Raw genomic sequence first — 18,080 nt, forward strand, 5'->3', positions numbered from 1 at the left:
GTAATTATTCCTGCAGGGTATCTGATTACTGGTAAGGCATAGCTGTTTATCGCACGGATCTTGTTCTTGCCATTGAGCTGGCTTCTCAGGACTTGCCTTATTCGTTGGAGGTATTTGGCTGTGGCTCCTTTCCTTTTTTTGGGGGGGGGTTTATGTGGTTTATGTTTTTTTTTATGGTTTATTATTTATTTATTTATTTTTTGGGGTTTATGGGATTTATGTTTTATATGTTTTTTTTCCACATAAACCTATAAATATATATATATATATATATATATATATATATATATATATATATTTATATATATGAAGTCTTTTAAAAACTTGTTTAATGTTTTGATTTTTAAGCATTAAAGGTTTAGATTTCAGGTGAAATCAGCTTGAAAAAATTTATAGTATAACTTATAATGTTCAGTAATAAACAAATTTCTTCATGCAAAAACTCAGTGTTTAGACTAAACAACTGTGTGGTCCTAAAACAAGAATTATCAGTGAGGCTAAAACAAAATGAGCTTCAGTTTCAGATGGGTGGCGTAATGAAGAAAGGTCATGTGATCTGAGTCTAATTTTATCCAGAGTTACATGCACATCAAGGGAGGAAGAGCCACAGATGAAACATCATATCTCACGCTTAACATGTGAGCCATTTTATCTAAATGCCAGATAGTAATCTATAGTAATACAAAGATAATAACATGCAGTTTGTGTAGTTATTGCCCACCGCCAAAGTCAAAGATCTACGTGTGTGTGTTTTTGTTTCATGAACTACAAGACAAATTTCAATAAAACTTTCAGAAAAATAACCACTGGATAAACAACTATACCTGATTCTTTTGGAGTCAGCTCAGTTCAAGATGGCAACCACAGCAAAGCAATTCTAGCAAACACAAAAATGGATGTAATTCAGTCGGTTTTACAGATATTGAGCTAAAATTTGGGGTGGTCGTAGATGAGCATCATCCCTAACAAATTCTGTGAGGGCAACACATTATGTGGCATATTTGCTTAAAACCTTAGCATTACATATTAAAGTTTGTCTGTTAGCAAAATATCCCATGAACCACAGGACAATTTTAAATGAAACTCAGAAAGTAACTGATTAAAGTTTTTAAAGATGGCTGCCACAGCTAAAAATGAGTATACCTCAATAGGTTTTACAGATACTGAGCTAAAGTTTGGTTTGGTTGTAGCTGAGAATCAGTCACATACACGTACTCAAAATGATAACAGATCAGGCAATATCACACAACATATGTCAATGTCACATATGATTGTGCATAGTGTTATTTTCAAGGTTTGACCCAAACTACACGTTGATCTTAGTCTAAAACACTGCCATGAAAGATGTGAGGTGATATGCATTTCTTCAAAGTTTTTTTCCTGGGTGAAGCCACTGACAGATTCAGGACACAGTTGTTATTCTGTCTTGTGTACTTCTGTATTTAGAACTGATTGGATGGTTCTGATGTTGAGCTACTTCCTCCTTTCAGCCACTTCCAAGTTCATGACCATCCCAAATGTTCGGGTCATTGACTAAGAGAATCACTGACTCGTCATTCATCATCAAGGAGAAGACAGGTCACAGAAATCCTGCTGGGAGTCAGATACACAGCAGCCAGGGCCATCTATTTAAAGAATTGTTATAACGATTGGGTCTACAAGGTTATTAAGTCAAGGGTTATTAATAGGACTGAGAATTTTTCAGGATTTTTTAAAATATTCAGTTGAAAATTATGGCTTAAAATCTAACACATGAGTACAAAACATTTAAAAACTATACTGAACTATCAAAAGGAGCTGCATTTTAGGGTTTTTTTTTTACTAAGAAAGGTTGTTTTGCTGTCTGGAAAACCTAAAGCTTCAGTCAGCACATGCATCAGTTCAGATGTACAACTCCATTAGGCTGACAGGTCCAACCATAAAGCTGCATGTCAATCTGTAACCATATCCTGGCAGGCTGTCTTCACCTTCTCTATCAACACTCGCACTGTTGTAAACCCCATTCCTTCTCTCCATCCACTTACTAACCTTTCTATATTAAGGTCCAGTGGCATCTCGTCCTTGTTTGAACATTAGAGTGCTGTTCATACACATCACAAGTATTCAGTAGTAGAGACGTAATACATGCTTAGTGACTTCTTGCTATTTTTCCTTATGAATTGAGACTTCTGTGCACAAATGGAGGACTAAAATTATGAGTAAATGTACAAATCTTTATAGATCACTTTTTAGTAGTTATATTATTTTTGCATTAGGCATGCTAAGAATTTGCAGACTTATTTTGTAATTGTTTAGGAGATATGATTCATTATGCTTTTATCTTCATAAAAGTATAATGACCTGAAGTTACAAGGGCTTCTCTCTCTTTTTTTGAAGGTTTCAGGAGGCATTTTGGGTTGAATCCAACATGGGCACAGACAGAAACCATGCAGCAATGATTTATAGCTCTCTCCTCATTAGTTGACAAACTTGCTATGACAAAAATATTTTAAAAATCTACTATCAGTGGTCTTTGCAGGGTCTTGGTGAAGTCTAGAGGTGCTTTTGAAGAGCAAAGTGGGCTCTCCATTACACGTGATAAGTTGAAATAAGTTGTGTAGGTTTGAGCATGCACAAAACTTTTACAGCAAAGTTGTGGTGGTTTATCATTGTGGGGGCAGCATATTGGGGTCCTGGATGGAGCATGACAGAAGCAGCATGGGGAGTGTATTCATGACATGGTACACATATATACAGTTTAAAGCAGGACTAGCATGCTGACCATGATCGTGACTTAACTCAATGTTTTAATGCACAACCTAAGGCAATCACTGCAATCAAACAACTTCTGTTACTCTCTGAGACTTCTGCACTTGTCAGCAGGTATTTTAGCCCACTCCTTGTGAGTAAACTGTTCTAGCTGTCCCAGGTTTGATGGGTTCCACAGATCTTAAACAGGATTTAAATACAGGTTTAGCAGACCACTTCAGAATACTTTCATGGTTTGTTCAGAGTGATTCTCGGGTGTTTTTAACCACGTGTTTTGTTTCTTTGTCCTGTTGGAGGACTCATAACCCTCAATGGGACCAAGCTTTTTGTTGCTGAGCAGCAAATTTCACTCCAGAATGCCTTGATAGGCTTGAAATTTCATTGTAAGCTGCACAGAATAAAGACAGCCTGTGCCCCAGAACATAACTGAGTGTCCTCCATGTTTCACTGTAGGTAAAGTGTTCTCTTCTTTGCATGCTTCATTTTTGGATCTGCAAACTTGGAGCTGATGTGACTTGATAAAAAGCTCCAGTTTTGTCTCATCTATCCAAGAGACATTCTCCCAGAAGCTTTGTGGCTTGTCAAAATTCATTTTGTCAAATTCCAGTCTCACTTTTTTACAATTTGCCTTTAGTGGTGTCCTTCTTGGTAATCCTTCCTTAAATGGACGCAAAAGATGGTGAGATCTGACACTGAAGTACCCCGACCTTGGAGTTCGCCTCCTATCTCTTTGGAAGTTGTTTTGGGCTCTTCGGTTTTCATTTCTGCTGTCCAGCTCTTCAATTTGACATCAGTTTTCCTCTTGCAGTCACATCCAGGGAGGTTAGCTACAGACCTTCACTTTCTGATGTGCAGCTGTAGTCACAGGAGCATTCAGCTGCTTGGAGATGGTCTTATAATCTTTGACATGTTTGTCAATACTTTCCTTTCTAAGCTGCTGAGACAACTGTCCTCATCCTCAACAGCACTGTGACTACTTTTCACCCTTTAAATAAGCAGACTGAAAACACTTGTGATGCAATTTTCAGGACACACCTTAGTTCAACATGTCCGCATGGTGAATAAATTTTACTTTTTTTCTCGGGGTACCTAGAATATTTTTATCAAGACCAGTGTCTTAAGTTTTTTTTTAATTCTCTTGAATCAAAATTTAAAATCAAAGACTGATTTTCATCAGTTGATTTTTAGTCAATTATTTTCTTATTGTTTTGGCAGTTTTACATAAATTTCAATGACCTTTGTGGGTTTTTTCTTTCTTTAACAAAAAGTTACAAACAAATTAATCTATGTCTGTAGATGTATATCTAATGAATACTTCCTGTGAGTTTTATTAAAATCTGTCTTATAGTTTATAAAAACAAACAAATACACATAGAGACCTGGAGGGAATGACTTTTTATGGCAGCAGATGATAACAGTTTGACCACAAGGCAAAAGGAATGTTTTTTTTTTATTGAAAACAGCTGGAGTTGAACAGAACAGCTCCTACACACTGTTTATCCAAAGTCTTGTCTTTTTTGTGCAGAACCGTGCTGAGACATTAACATGTCATCACTTCTAGAACATTCTTATCAGAAAAAGCATAAATTTAACATTTATATGCACTGGCCATCAATGCAAAACTAATATTTTGCTTTTTTCTACATAAAATCACTTTTTGAACAAAATGTTTTTGTGTTATGCACAATTTATTTTCTATTTTCACATCCTGCACTCACCTTAGGTTCAAATATAGACATGACTTCATACACACAGAGTAACCACCTGTTGTGGAAAAGAAGATTTATTAATCACCACAAGTGATTATGGGTATAAAGTTCTAGGGCATGAGAAACTGCATCTTTAGTATCCAAGTCTTGGTGACAGACGGTTCGCCTTGTACCGTTGTAATTTATCTCACACACTTACACGAGCACACTAATGTGCAAAAAGCATGCGCAACAACCACACGCACACTTTCACACACAACTTTAACATTTCAAGCTTGATTCTCCTGCAGCTGCTTTTAAGCTCTGAAGTTTCACGACAAACACCTGCTACACTAATCAATCAGCAACATTTTGTTGTGCTGTTGATTTTGTATCTATGACTACAAAATTATTAGCCTTTCATAAACGTTTATGTGCATTAGAAAGATACATAGAAAAAGGTTTATGGCACAGTATAATGTATTTGTGGGGAAGAATATTTAATGTCTGTGCTGAAAGTGATCAAAATATACACCTAAGTAACAAATCAAACAGGAACTTTTTATCATGCAAGATAAATTTAAAGACTAATAAAGATTTTTATTTTTTCAAATCCAAAAAATTATTATTTTTATTGCACACATGGATAAAAACAGTTCAAGATGACCACCTCACCCGAATTATATTAAGAAACACAAAAGATGGCTATAATTCTGTCCATTTTACAAAATATTGAGCTAAAATTTGGTGTTGTAGTTGTTGAGCATCATTCCCAATACATACTACACAATATGCAATATCGTTGTCTAAAGCTTTGGCATTGACTGTTGGCATTAACCCTGTCGGTCTGTTAGCAAAATATTTCATGAACCATTGAACAGATTTTAATGAAAGTCTCACAAAGTGATCACCGGAGATACTTTTACACCTGATTAACTTTTGGAGTCACTCTAGCTTAAGATGACTGCCACAGCTAATGAGTCTCAATAAAAAAATGGCTGTTATTTTGTGATTTTTACAGAAACTGAGCTAAGACTTGGTGTAGTAGTAGCTGAGCGCAATTCGTAACACATACTTTGATGTTGCAATATTGCATGAGAAAGTACCTGGCATGACCATAAAGGCTATAACCCTTCCTATCATATTATTATCTTAGTTTAAAACACTGGCATGAGTCAAAATGCAAGCAAAACCACCATAACTCAACATATTATATTAATTTATAGGAAAGTTTTAAATCTCGCATTGGGCTCATGGTGTTTAAATCACAATAGATTTATGTTGAAATGCACTCAGTCAATCAAATATTATAAAAACTGCGGAACAGAAGACTAGATTTGTTTTACTGTGAAGCTTATTTGTGCTGAAAATAAACTAATTCAGCAGTTTGTAAGATTTTATAGACAAATCACTGCATATGCAATTAAGTCATTTTGAATTTGACTATTATTTATGATAATAGATGAAACCAAACAGTAAAACCAGTGCATGAACTTAACCATTAAGTAAGTTAACTGAACCCAACCATTTAATTCTGAGGAGGTAATCGGAGATCCAAACTGTGTAAACTAGTTGGAGGCGGTGTGTGGAGCATACTACTCATTCCAACAATGTTGTTGTCACTCAGTTAATTCCACAACGTTGGTTTATTATGTGTAAGCACACACTGATGCATCGCTGAGCTGGTTCTTTGTCAATTACAACAAGGGAAGTCTGGCAGCTTAACAGGGACATCTGTTTTAAGTTGTTAAATGCCAACTAATGTGTGAAATGAGCCACAACGTGATAGAGCATGCATAGATGTTCATATATTGTGTCAAGTTCAAGTCTCATATTAACAGACTCTGCAACCTTTCTCCATCCTACTTTGTTTCAATGTAAACAGTTCAGAAGAAAGTAAAATTTCTATTGATTGTTTATTATAAGTTATAGAAAAAACACATTCTCCTCTCACTGGTTTCTGTTACCTGAGAGCTGGAGCATTTCTTCTTTAAAGACTGATCTTCACATGTTTACTTGAGCTCAAACTGAACTCAGAAGGTTTGTCAGTCCTCTGTAATTTAATTCCTTTGGGACAGAGAAGACAGAAGTGCTATCAGTGTGAGACAAGACGTTGGGTAGTGTACTCTATGTCTGGCGCCTTGAAGACTACTCAGCTTCATCTTGGATGTAAAGGATCTCAAATATGACATTCCTCCATGTCTGTGGTGACAGTGTAACACGAGGATCACAACTTTCCAAACACACTCCACTACATAACTGTAATTACTGATGGCAATCTGACTGTGCACTGGGTTGGGTCCGGTGATGGTAGCTGACTGCTAGAAAACATATCAGAAGGTTTTGGAATCCAAAAAAAAAATAGATACACCACAACTAACTGTATTAAATTAACTGTATTGCTCATCACAAAATGTGATGAGCACATTTAGTGGTTGGTTAATTTTTTTTTTTTACTAATTATTCCTAACACGATGACCTTTTTAGTTTGAAGTAGAGTCAGGAGCCCTGCACCCCAGCGACTTGTGCCTCATTAAACTACCACAGCACCACAAAGGTCAGTACCAAAGTATCTGTTTCTGTGGATCATTTGTTTAACTTGGAAGCTTGGTCCTCCCCAAAATAACTACTGCAATGAGGTCACAGTGTTGAGTGAGGTCAATTAAACAAGGCTCAATAAACACTTGCACACAGGTGCACCAACATCACCCCATTAGGCTACCATTAGGCCTTCCTGGGATGTACTCAACATCCTAAAGGATTTGTTCTGTTTGAGTGTCGTAACTTGAGTGCATTCATGGCACCTGGATCAGAGCCATGATGGTAAGACTCCCTCTGTGCGGGTGCAGAAAATGTTTTTGGAAAGTTCAAATCAATGTTTGATATCAAGTTCATGCCGAACATTTATCATACCGTGGAAAGACAGTTTTTTAGCTCTTTGGCAACTTTGCATGTAGTTTGATGTTTGTGGCATGTCACATAATGTTTCATACTGAAACGGGAACAGTGTTGTTGATCATAATGATCAGATCTATTGAAAAGTGAAGATTTGGAGATTGTTAAACAGAGAAAACAAATTTTAATAGGCTTTAATATGACTGTGATAACAAGACATAAGATAAACAACATCAATCAAAAAAACTAGGTTAGACTACTAACTTCTTAAAGTCCAACACTATTGTTTTATATCGACTTATATCTTTCTACATAAGCTTACAAATCTAAAAAACCATAGATGGTTCTGCAGTGGCTGACTGTGGCATTCATGAATTTAGAATGTTGGATTCTTCCTGAATCTAGATGCCATTTTTGGGAGTTTTGTGGTTGTAAGTAAAGTAAAAGAAAGTTGGATCTAATGATTTAGGATCCTAGATTCAGAGGTCATTGCAGCTGACTTTTAGGAAGACTAAAACAGAACAAATGAAGCCCTAGAATTTTCTGAAGGAATGCATATTGCCCAACATCTTTTGGATGTCAAGAGACATCCCAGGTGCTCTCTGTAAAACTAAAAAAATGTCTTTGTTATTAATAATATTTTTTTGATATCATACCAGGACAAGTAAAACCTAACATCAACACATTTTAGCATGTTTGCTTCAACCAAACATCAAGCCCTTTTAAAGAAATAGTCCACCAAGACTCCGGCTCTAAGGCCGCCCCAGTCTCCTGTACAAATTTTTGATCATGCAGCCATTTTCTTTAACCACTTTTCTATGCAGAGTTGCAGGGAGCTGATGCTTATCTTCAGCAGTCGTTGAGCTGAAAGTGGAGTACACCTTGGACAAAAATAGCATTTATTTTATTTTATTTTATTTTATTTCTTTTAACCAGACAATAGCAAAATGTAATTTTCTATTAAACCTTAATTTCAATGAAAATTACTTAAAATGTTAATTTTCTATCTTGTCCCAGCTGCAAATGCTCAGTTTGCACATGTATAAAATAATTAGGTATTTATCTGACCAGGCTGATGGAGCAAGTTGGTTACAGGAAATGAACATTTTTCTTTAAGTACTTAATAGTGATTGTTTCTGTGTGACAGTAGTCATAATGAGGTTTTGAATTCAAATGTGTGTTTGTGATGAGGGTGCTAATATCATGTTGTGATATGTGTAAAAGTAATATTGATACAATAGTATTAATGAGAGAAATAAGTAAATATTTGGATGAGTGCAAAGTTCATATGCATATGTTTTCTGGATATATGCATGTACAGCTGATCAGCTGATTAGGCTATATGCAGACTTGTGTGTGTGTGGTGGTGGTGGGGGGGGGGGGTTGTTGGTGTATGTGTCCTCTGCAGAGACAGCTTGTAATCAGCTGTTAAAGTGGGCTCTGGTCTGTCACGGCAGTAAAGTTGGAGGACAGACAGTACAGCCACCCAATCGCCACTTGGACTGCATGTTGACCTGCTGCGTTTGTTTCATGCTAGTTTGAAAGTGTGTCAGATATTTTGTTTGTTTGGACTGCTTGTCCAGTGATTGCATCAGGGATAAACTTGTGAAAAAGGTAAGAATTTACAGATGCTTAATGTCTCATAATTAAACAGATTGTTACTAAGAATTATGTCCCTTACCATGATATGAGCCAAAAAAAAAAGATTATCTCTGTGTTGCAATATTCAATTAGAGACAAACTGTGGTAAAAAAGCAACAATAATTGTTCATAAATGCAAATAACAACTTTAAAACATAATAAAAGTTAAGAAATATATATATATATTAAAAACCATGTACTATTTATTGGAACACTAAACAAGTTCAAACATTTTTGTGAGATTATAAGGTTTTCTTAGCATTAACTTTAGTTGTCAAACTTGTTTTAGAAGAAAATTGGAAATTTGTTAACAGTTTATTGGATAACCTGTATTGTAACTTTTTGTGAGTAAACCAACAAGGATCTTTTGTTTAATCAAACATCGGACACTACAGGTTGATTGTAAACATGATATCCACTGTTCCAGTAGCACATGATCCCATCCCATCATTCACTGGATATAAATAAATACTATAACTTGGCACCAAATATTTACTGGTATAGTACATAAACCTAATAGTTAAATGACATGAAAGCGTCAAATAAAAGAAAAATCAACAATCTGTAGTTTGTTTGTACTTTGTAGGCATTGCATATTTTACTTAAAAGTTCTGAGTCAATAAGGTGGTGTTGGAAAATATATAGTAAAAAAATATAGTATATTTTAAGTTGAATTTGTTTAAGGGGTCTTTTTTTTTAATTTAGAGCAAATGACGAATCATTTAGATTTGAAGAAAGGATTTGAGGAATATATTGATATATATTGATAATGTTAGTTTTATCTGGGTGTTTTCCTGCAGGAAAAGATGATTGAGCTGGGTCTGGCTGATGGGAGCCTGATTGATGAGCTGATGGAGCTGACGGCTCAGAGCATCAGCAACCGAGAGATCCAGGAACATTTCAACATCATCAAGGAGATTGGTCGGGGAAAATATGGCAAAGTGCTGCTGGTCACACATCGCTTCAGGGGTATAACTTAACATAATTATAAACTATTTAAATAAAAGTCATTGGCAATGGCAAAAATTGCAAGAAAACATCCATCCATTCATTTTGTTAGCCTCCTTGAGCCATTGCAGGGTCATAGGGACCACAGAAAAACAACGTTTCACACTCACACCTAAGGTTAATTTAGAGTCACCAATTAAACTAACATTCATGTTTTTTTAGACAGTGGGAGGAAACCCACGCTTTGACAGAGAAAGATTTGCTGTTGGTGTTGAACAAATACTTAAAAAAGAGATTATAGGCACGTTTTAGCCATTTTTTTTTCACATGAAGAAATTTGTCAAGGTTTTGTGTAATATTTGTGACAGTTAACATATTGATGTAAAAAGATTTAAAAAAAATACAAGTACACAAAAGTTGCTAAAACTGACCAAATATGATTTCAGTTCTCCCAAAAAGTTATACTTCTATCTTCAAAAATGAACAATTGTTTCAAATTTTTACTGGTGAAAATGTGCCCATAGATTTAACTCTGAACCAAAGATAAATATCTACTGGAGTTACATTCCATTCTGAAACTTGTAGAGAGTAGCCTCCGTAAACATAAGACACTCAGAAAAGTGTTTACTGAGAAAAGTTAAGGTGCAAAACTGAGATCTTCTGTCTGGAAACCAATAGTGACCCAAAGAGGAGCAGTAAACACAAAGCAAAGCGATGAGTTGGTCTCTGTAGATGAAGTAGAAAGCAAGATGCACATCAACAACTGGCATTAGCATGGTTGGCTTGAAGCCTAAAGGGCTTAAAGTTAAAACCACCAGGATGTTTGTGTGAGAGAGAGAGACATGGAAAAAGTTTCAGTTTTTTGAAAATCTAGGGTCCAAGAATCATTAAGTATTTTTAGTTCCTTATTTTTACTGTAAGAATGATCTGCATATGCTTTGATAAAACTGACTGAATGTTCACTTTCCTGACCTGCAGGGACTCCCATGGCCTTGAAAGTGATGCCCAAAGCCTCAACTAAGCTGCAGAGCTTTCTGCGGGAGTACTGCATCTCCTTACACCTGTCCCACCACCCCTGCATTGTGGGCCTCTTTGGCATTGCCTTCCAGTCTAAAGAGCACTACTGCTTTGCCCAGGAGCTTGTCATCGGAAGGGATCTATTTGCCGTCATCCAGCCAAAAGTGAGTCATTCATTGTCTAAGTGGGATTTAAGAGGGACTCACAGCCATATTTGCAGAGATGTTGTGCTGGATTTAGATGGTGAACTTTGAGGTAAATGCTAACTGTTATTTAACATGCTCCTAATCTATGTAATGTTTGGGTTTAAACTATGAGAATCCTGGGACTTTTTGGTTTTGCATGTTGACATGTTGATATTTTTTACATGACATTAGAAAAAGTGCTGTTCAAAATAACTTTAGATGACTGATGAGCAATCACACTATTTGCCTCAAAACATCTATAAAGCTGGGAATCAAATCTAGGAAAACTATTTAAACCAATAAAAATAGATAATTCTCACACAGACATTTATTTTTTATCGATTGTACTAAAATATTAAGAAGTTGACCTTTAAATCACAAAGTCTTTTCTCAAAACATATCCATAAGAAGGTGATTCAGCACTTAAATAAGAAGTCCAATCCTGCATACTATCACAAAAAAATGAGTGCCACATCAATACAAAACCTGTAAACATGTACATCCATCTATCGAATACTGAACAGAAATAGTTTATTTGAGCTTCATTTTGCTTTCATAAAGCATTCTTTGACTTCAGATTCATACACCAGACAAAAGAACGTACAGACTTCTGGGTGAAGAGGCAGCTTGAAAAAGAAGAAAGTCTTGTGGATACACTTTTATCTTTGAACAACAATAAAACAAATACGAGACAAAAGGATAGAACACAAACTGAAATATTTTTCTTGTCAACATCTTTAAAAATACGTATATAAAACAGGATAATAGTTGTATTTTCATTGTAACTATCACACTGCATAGATTATACACAAAGAAAAAGGACATACTATTAATTATTCTTTGTATTTTTTCAGGTGGGTATCCCAGAATGCTCTGTGAAACGTTGTGTTGTCCAGATCTCAAGTGCTTTGGAGTTCATCCACAGCCATGGCTTGGTCCATCGGGATGTCAAGCCTGAGAACATCCTCCTGTTGGACAGTCAGTGCTGTCAGGTCAAGCTGGCAGACTTTGGTCTCGCTCAGAAGAGAGGCACCCTGATACGCTTTGTCACAGGAACCCTGCCCTACATGGCCCCAGAACTTTGCACTGTGGCTCTGCTGGACAACCAAAAAGAAGTGACTGCAGCTCCTCTGAGCGTTGAGCCGAGCCTCGACACCTGGGCCTTTGCTGTGGTCATCTTCTGCATCCTGACTGGCTACTTCCCCTGGGAGCACTGCATGGACTCAGACAGCTTCTACCAGGAGTTTGCAGACTGGTGCAGAATGAAAAAGAAACCTTACACTGAAGAGGACATTCCTCCGTTGTGGAAAAGATTTACTCCAGAAGCCATGGAGATGTTTGGAAAGCTTCTGGCTCTAGATGCACCAAACAGGTGTACAGTGGGAGAGGTGAAAGCGTATGTGGAAAAAGAATGGCTGAAGAAAGAACATGGAAACCAGTTGCAGCAGAGAATTGGACAAGAAAAGATTCATGATTCTGAAAAGTAGTGTGCAGAGTTGAATGGACAGCCTGATTTGTAAATTTTATCATTTGCAGGACAACAACAGAATCCAGTTAGTGATAATGGGAGCATGTAGATCCTTTACTTACAATGTAAAATAATGTCACACAGTAGAGAAAATATTTTAAAAAAGCATTAGATTTCAAAATCTCATTTGCAAAAATACTACTCTCCAAAATATTCTTTAAAAAAACATGGTAAACAGTAAAATCTGTTGTGTTGGGTTAACCATTTTAGCATAATATCATCAAAGAAGAACTAAAAGTCATAGAGTCTGATTATTTTATTTTATTTTATTTTATGACGCCTTTATTAAATGCAACAGGTTTGTAAATCCATCTTTATGAAATACATTCTTCAAGACATTTGTTTTTTATTTATATTAAAATCAACACTTTTCCTGAGAGGGGCCATTACTTAATTGGGTAGAAAGCTTTTGGTTTAATATTTACCACTTTGTTTGCAAGTATAAATTTCTTATAAGTTGGTGGATAAATAAAATGGAAGCAGCTGTCAATTAATTTTTCCAGTTTTTAATAGTTTAATAGATCAATTCAATAATTTAGCAATTGTCATTGTATTTTGAAAATGGCTTTTTCTTATTTTAATGTTGATAATGTGTAATCTGACATCATCTCTAAAGGGATTTATGTTTATATAGAAATGTTTTATGAAATTGTTTGGCTCTGTACTTTAGTTTTCTGTACACCATCAATCTCTGATAAAAAGTAAAAAAGAAAGGGAATTTTATTTTTCATCTGTCTTCTTGCTTTATTGGTATCACTTCACAGTAAATAAAATCTCTATAATTCAGTTATTTATTAAAACACGGTGTAAGCCAATAATGAGCAGTTGAAATGTACTTCAAATAGTGGCCCATTTAATACTAGACCAGTGGTTCTTAAAGCTGGGGTTAGGGCTCTGTTTTGGGTCACAAAGCACCAAGTTTGGGGTCTTTGAATTGATTTCCAGAAACAAAGTTGCCATTGTTACCCTTGATAATATATATCATTTATTTCCATATTTGTCATGAGGAATAATATAATAAGTAAATAAAAGTAGTCTAATGATAGTTGTGATGGGTGGCACAGTGGTGCAGTGGTTAGAACTGTTGCTTCCCAGCAAGAAGGTTGCAGGATCTCTTCCTGACCTGGGGCCTTTCTGGGTGGAGTTTACATGTTCTCCCTGTCCACACCTGGGTTTACTCCGGGTACTCTGGTTCCCCCCACAGAACAAAAACATGCATGTTAGGTTCATTGGAAACTCTAAAATTGTCCCCAGGTGTGAGTGAGAGGGTGAATGGTTGTTTGTCTGTTGCACAGATCTGCTCATGGGTTCAGATGTGGGTGCATGAACACACATTAGTGTGCCACTCTGTAGCACTGCTCAGAAGGTGAAATAAATCTGGTCCAATCAGCAGCACCCTCAACTCAGGTAATATAAGGAATCCACCTACCATTTGGCCGGTTTTCGCAACAGAGCTGAGGAAGGCAAACACAATCTCCAAAGCAGCATTTCATGGGAAAAGGACATGGATTAAAGAAGGACTACCGATAAGCTATTCACTGGACTCAGTTGAAATGTAATTTGACTTTGGTTTTGCATTTGAGAAAAAGAAATGCAGAATTTATTGAAGGAACAGTTTGCACTGCTAGTTTTACAGTTTGGCTCTATTAAATGCATCTTTAAGATATTTAATGAAAAAGAAATGTATGTCCTGAAAAAAAGAAAGAAAATGTAATTTTAAAATGTTTGGATTTGTTTGATTTAACCAAACATAGAATTCAATAGTTTAATTCTTAAATCAAATGTAAAAAGTATATGTTTAAAAGATTTTGTATGTGTTTGTAGGTTTTTCACCTCTTCATTGATTCACAGTCACTGGTGAAAATAAAAACATTGAGTGAAATCCTGAAGTCTCTTCAAGTCCTCCTTTTCAAGTGTGCCCATGTGTCCCTGTGATGGACTTGTCCAGGGTGTCCCCCGCCTCTCTCACTGACTGCTGGAGTTAGGCACCAGCTTCCTCTGACCCAAAAAGGAGAAGCAGGTAAAGAGGATGGATGGATGGATGGATGTTAGTTGTGGTGGGTGTCACGTGAGGCAGTGGTCAGCACTGTTGATCAGTCAGTGTAGGGTTTGTATGTTCTCCTTGTGCATGTGTGGGTTTCTTCCCATAGACCAAAAACATGCTTGTTTGGTTAATTGGTAACTCTTAATTGAGCTGGAGCATTAATGGTTGGTTGTCTCTGTGGCCCTGAGATGGACTTGCGTCTTATTTAGAGTGTACCCCTACATTACATGACTGCTGGAGACAAACACCAGCTCCCCCATGACCTGGAAAGGAAAAAGTGGGTAATAAAAATATATGTATGGATGGATTGTAGATGTGCTCATTAATTGGTCTAATTATAAATGTTTGTGAATTTTAATCAAAGACCAGTGGAGTTACACGATTCTGCTGCTGTTATTTTGAGGGTCAGAAATAGAAAAGTTTGACAACGAGCCATTTATCTGCTAATAAATCTAATTGTTTGATTTCAGCTAAAGTAACATTTGTCGGAAACACCAAAAAAATTATATAACAATCAAGTGACAAACAGGAGAAATGAATTATGCTGAACAATCACACAAAAAAACAGGATAAAAAGGATAAATAAGAAAAGTATACCAGTTGATCTGACCAAATAGACAGCTTGCACCAAAGCATAAAAAGTGTCTTATAAATCATTCTGACTTGATTATTGATTCAGTGTTTACAACAGAATTATTAACATTGCTATAAACATTTAAACATTTTTAATAGGGTTATCTGAATTGGCCCCTCTTTAATATTTTTATTATTATTTAACCCTCCTGAGGCCCTCGTAACTGAAGAGAGGAAAAAAAATCCCTTCTAACTTTGGGTCCATTTGACCCGAAGGCCATGGGAGGGTTAATAAACACCCATAGTGTTATATAACTGACCTGAGTAGTCAGTTTTCTTTGCCTTTCACCTACTACACTGACCTCCTTCAGCACCTTTTCATGTAATAATCTCTCAGCTGGCTCCGCACTGATGGATGCTCTGCTGTTTTCCAGGAGAACCAAACACCGCGGGTGTTTTCAGGACAAGGAGTGTCATTATATGAGCAGAGCAGAACAACATTTGGCCAGCAGCCCGGACCTGGCTTTGCATGCTTTACATGCATATCTTGGGCATTAGGCTAACCAGGGTCATCTTTCAGCTGACCTTTGGGCCCAAGTGCACATACAAGCCTGTCATATAAACACTAACACAGCCAATGTAAATCCAACTGCAAAGCCACTGTGGACAGTTGACTCACCAACTATCTGTGCTGGCATTCACACACAAAGCGGCCTCAGTGAAAAGATTAAAACAATGCATTCCTGTTCTGTGTAACAAGGCAGGGCAGGCTGATTTATATATATTTATTGGGGTTCTATTTCCATGCCATGAGCTTAAAATTATTTATTGCACGAGTACGAATGCAAACATTTATGCACTTGTTTCGCTGAGCTGCAAGAGATTGTTTTTTTCCTGCTGTTGTAGGTCTGTCAAGTTACAAGTTAACTTCAGCTGAAACAGATAAGCATAATTTCCTGGAAAACAAATCTAAGATCAATTCCTTATCATCACATGACTTCCTTCAACCACCAAATAAAGATTGCTTCATGCTGTTCTGAGAAACAATTTCCTCTTCATTTCATGACATTCGTGACTGTTTTATATTTGATACCAAAATATCACATCAGTCAGTCATCACCCACTGAGATTGAGAGATACACATGGAAATAGTGTGGTGTCTCAGAAGTTGTGTAATAATAAATATGTATGAAGGTGTTTGTGTTGAATAGTTGTGGAAAGATACTGTTTTAGGTTCTATTTGTATTTACCCCCTAAATTTATTAAAAGTTCAGTTGGTTTTAGCTTATTTATTAGCAGTTTACTACAAATATTGTTTGATGGCTCTTTTTGCCATCTAACAGTAGTCATAGTAGATTATCATATGGTAAAAACTCCTTTCAACAAATACAAATTTATTACTTCACAAAAAAACATATCTAACAATAATAAAAAATGAGCACAAAAAATAATTATCAAACAGACAAGTTGCCAAATTCTAAGTTGTTTTATTTCAAGTGTTTTTAAGATAAAAAGCTTATGTCATCAGTTACACTTTAACCTGCAAAACCTTTTCAACAAACCAAACCTGAACACAAAATGCAATTTGTAGTGAAAACATGCACACAGTTTACATCAAATGATATCTTACACTTTATTAAAATCATGGAGGGAGTTGTTTTCATTGCTTTTTCTCACAGATAATTTAAAAAATAGAAGAATAAATGATAAAAACTTTGAATTAATGTAGTTGTTGGCAAAAATAAAAAAAAATCTTATTTGCGGATTGACAAACATTTATATAATAGCAACAAATAAATGCTTTAGTTGTATTGGTCTTCCAGCGTTAAGTTGTAGAAGTGCCGCTTTCACCAAAAAAGGGCAGACTGGAATAAATTGGAGCAGTCTGCGGTTTTTGATAGAGAGTGCATATTTTTGCAGAAATCTTGAATTTGCAGGGGCAACAGATACTCCGCTTGCTGTTTTTTATCTTTACTTGAAACTTCGTTAGAAATAATGTACACGAACCTTGGAAGCATTTCTTCAAAATTTCATATAATAAATAAACTATTTTTTATTATTTTTTGTTTTATAGGGTGTCATGCTGTTCTTAGTCCCAGGTGGTGCCAGTAGGGGCAAAACCATAAACCAAATTATGGAAAAATGCCACCTAATCCTTTAATATGAAGGGGAGAGAAAATCAGAGGATGACTGCAACATGGCATTTTTGAGCTGTATTTGTCTCAGAGAATATTCTGGTTGTTAATAGTGTTTCCAATATTTAATAAAAACTTTACATTTAAGTAAATGCAATTTTTAGGACCTCTGAGTTACCTCTACCTTTGCTGGTACTCGCTGCAGCCTGGTTATATTGAAGATCACATGAAAACTTGAATGTCTCCATTATATCTATTTAAGCTTTAAAGACAAACCAGCGTTAATCCCACGCCACGATCTGTGGAAAAGACTTGGACAGCAAGGATGGGCTTGATGTTTACATAACTGACGAGGGCCACTGGCTACAAATTAGTCCCTTCGGGTATATCACTGCCTCTGTGATCTCAGAGGCCCTTGGATAGCCCCTGACAAAACATTCGAGTCTCTTGCAGATCTGTCATTGCCTCACGGATGATGCTACTCATGGAAACATTTGTAGAGAGCAACAGCTCTCGTATGTCTTCACCGCTAGGAGGAAATGATTAAGTGCTTTGAAAATGTGAACCCAAATGTTAACCCAATTAAAACCACATCTTGGTGAAATATCAAAAAATCAAAACAAACTATAAAAAACATTTCATTTTCACAAATTTCAATACTTACTGTAGGCCTCTGTT

At 36.1% G+C, this 18,080-nt stretch overlaps 2 protein-coding genes across 3 annotated transcripts in view; one reads left to right on the forward strand and one right to left on the reverse strand.

Moving 5' to 3' along the window:
• The window catches only part of zgc:103759 (U8 snoRNA-decapping enzyme), a 576,073-nt gene that overhangs the window by 141,404 nt on the left and 416,589 nt on the right, over positions 1-18,080 (reverse strand). The window lies entirely within an intron of this gene.
• si:dkey-8e10.3 (serine/threonine-protein kinase SBK1) lies at positions 7,142-13,793 on the forward strand. 2 transcript variants are annotated; one of them, XM_025004855.2, is made up of 4 exons: positions 7,142-7,259; positions 9,773-9,941; positions 10,899-11,101; positions 11,977-13,793. In XM_025004855.2, exons 1-4 carry the CDS (start codon positions 7,254-7,256, stop codon positions 12,607-12,609), a joined length of 1,011 nt encoding a protein of 336 aa, XP_024860623.1. In that variant the 5' UTR covers positions 7,142-7,253; the 3' UTR covers positions 12,610-13,793. The 2 variants fall into 2 exon arrangements, with proteins under 2 accessions (XP_024860623.1, XP_017266726.1); XM_017411237.3 differs by lacking the exon at positions 7,142-7,259 and adding an exon at positions 8,777-8,945.

This window comes from Kryptolebias marmoratus, linkage group LG8, assembly GCF_001649575.2.
Source record: "Kryptolebias marmoratus isolate JLee-2015 linkage group LG8, ASM164957v2, whole genome shotgun sequence".
In the NCBI taxonomy this organism is placed as follows: Eukaryota; Metazoa; Chordata; class Actinopteri; order Cyprinodontiformes; family Rivulidae; genus Kryptolebias; species Kryptolebias marmoratus.

Coding starts and splice junctions, on each gene's coding strand:
- si:dkey-8e10.3 (XM_025004855.2), top strand. Junction 9,942..10,898: donor GGTCACACATCGCTTCAGGG/GTATAACTTAAC, acceptor CCTGACCTGCAG/GGACTCCCATGGCCTTGAAA. Junction 11,102..11,976: donor TTGCCGTCATCCAGCCAAAA/GTGAGTCATTCA, acceptor GTATTTTTTCAG/GTGGGTATCCCAGAATGCTC.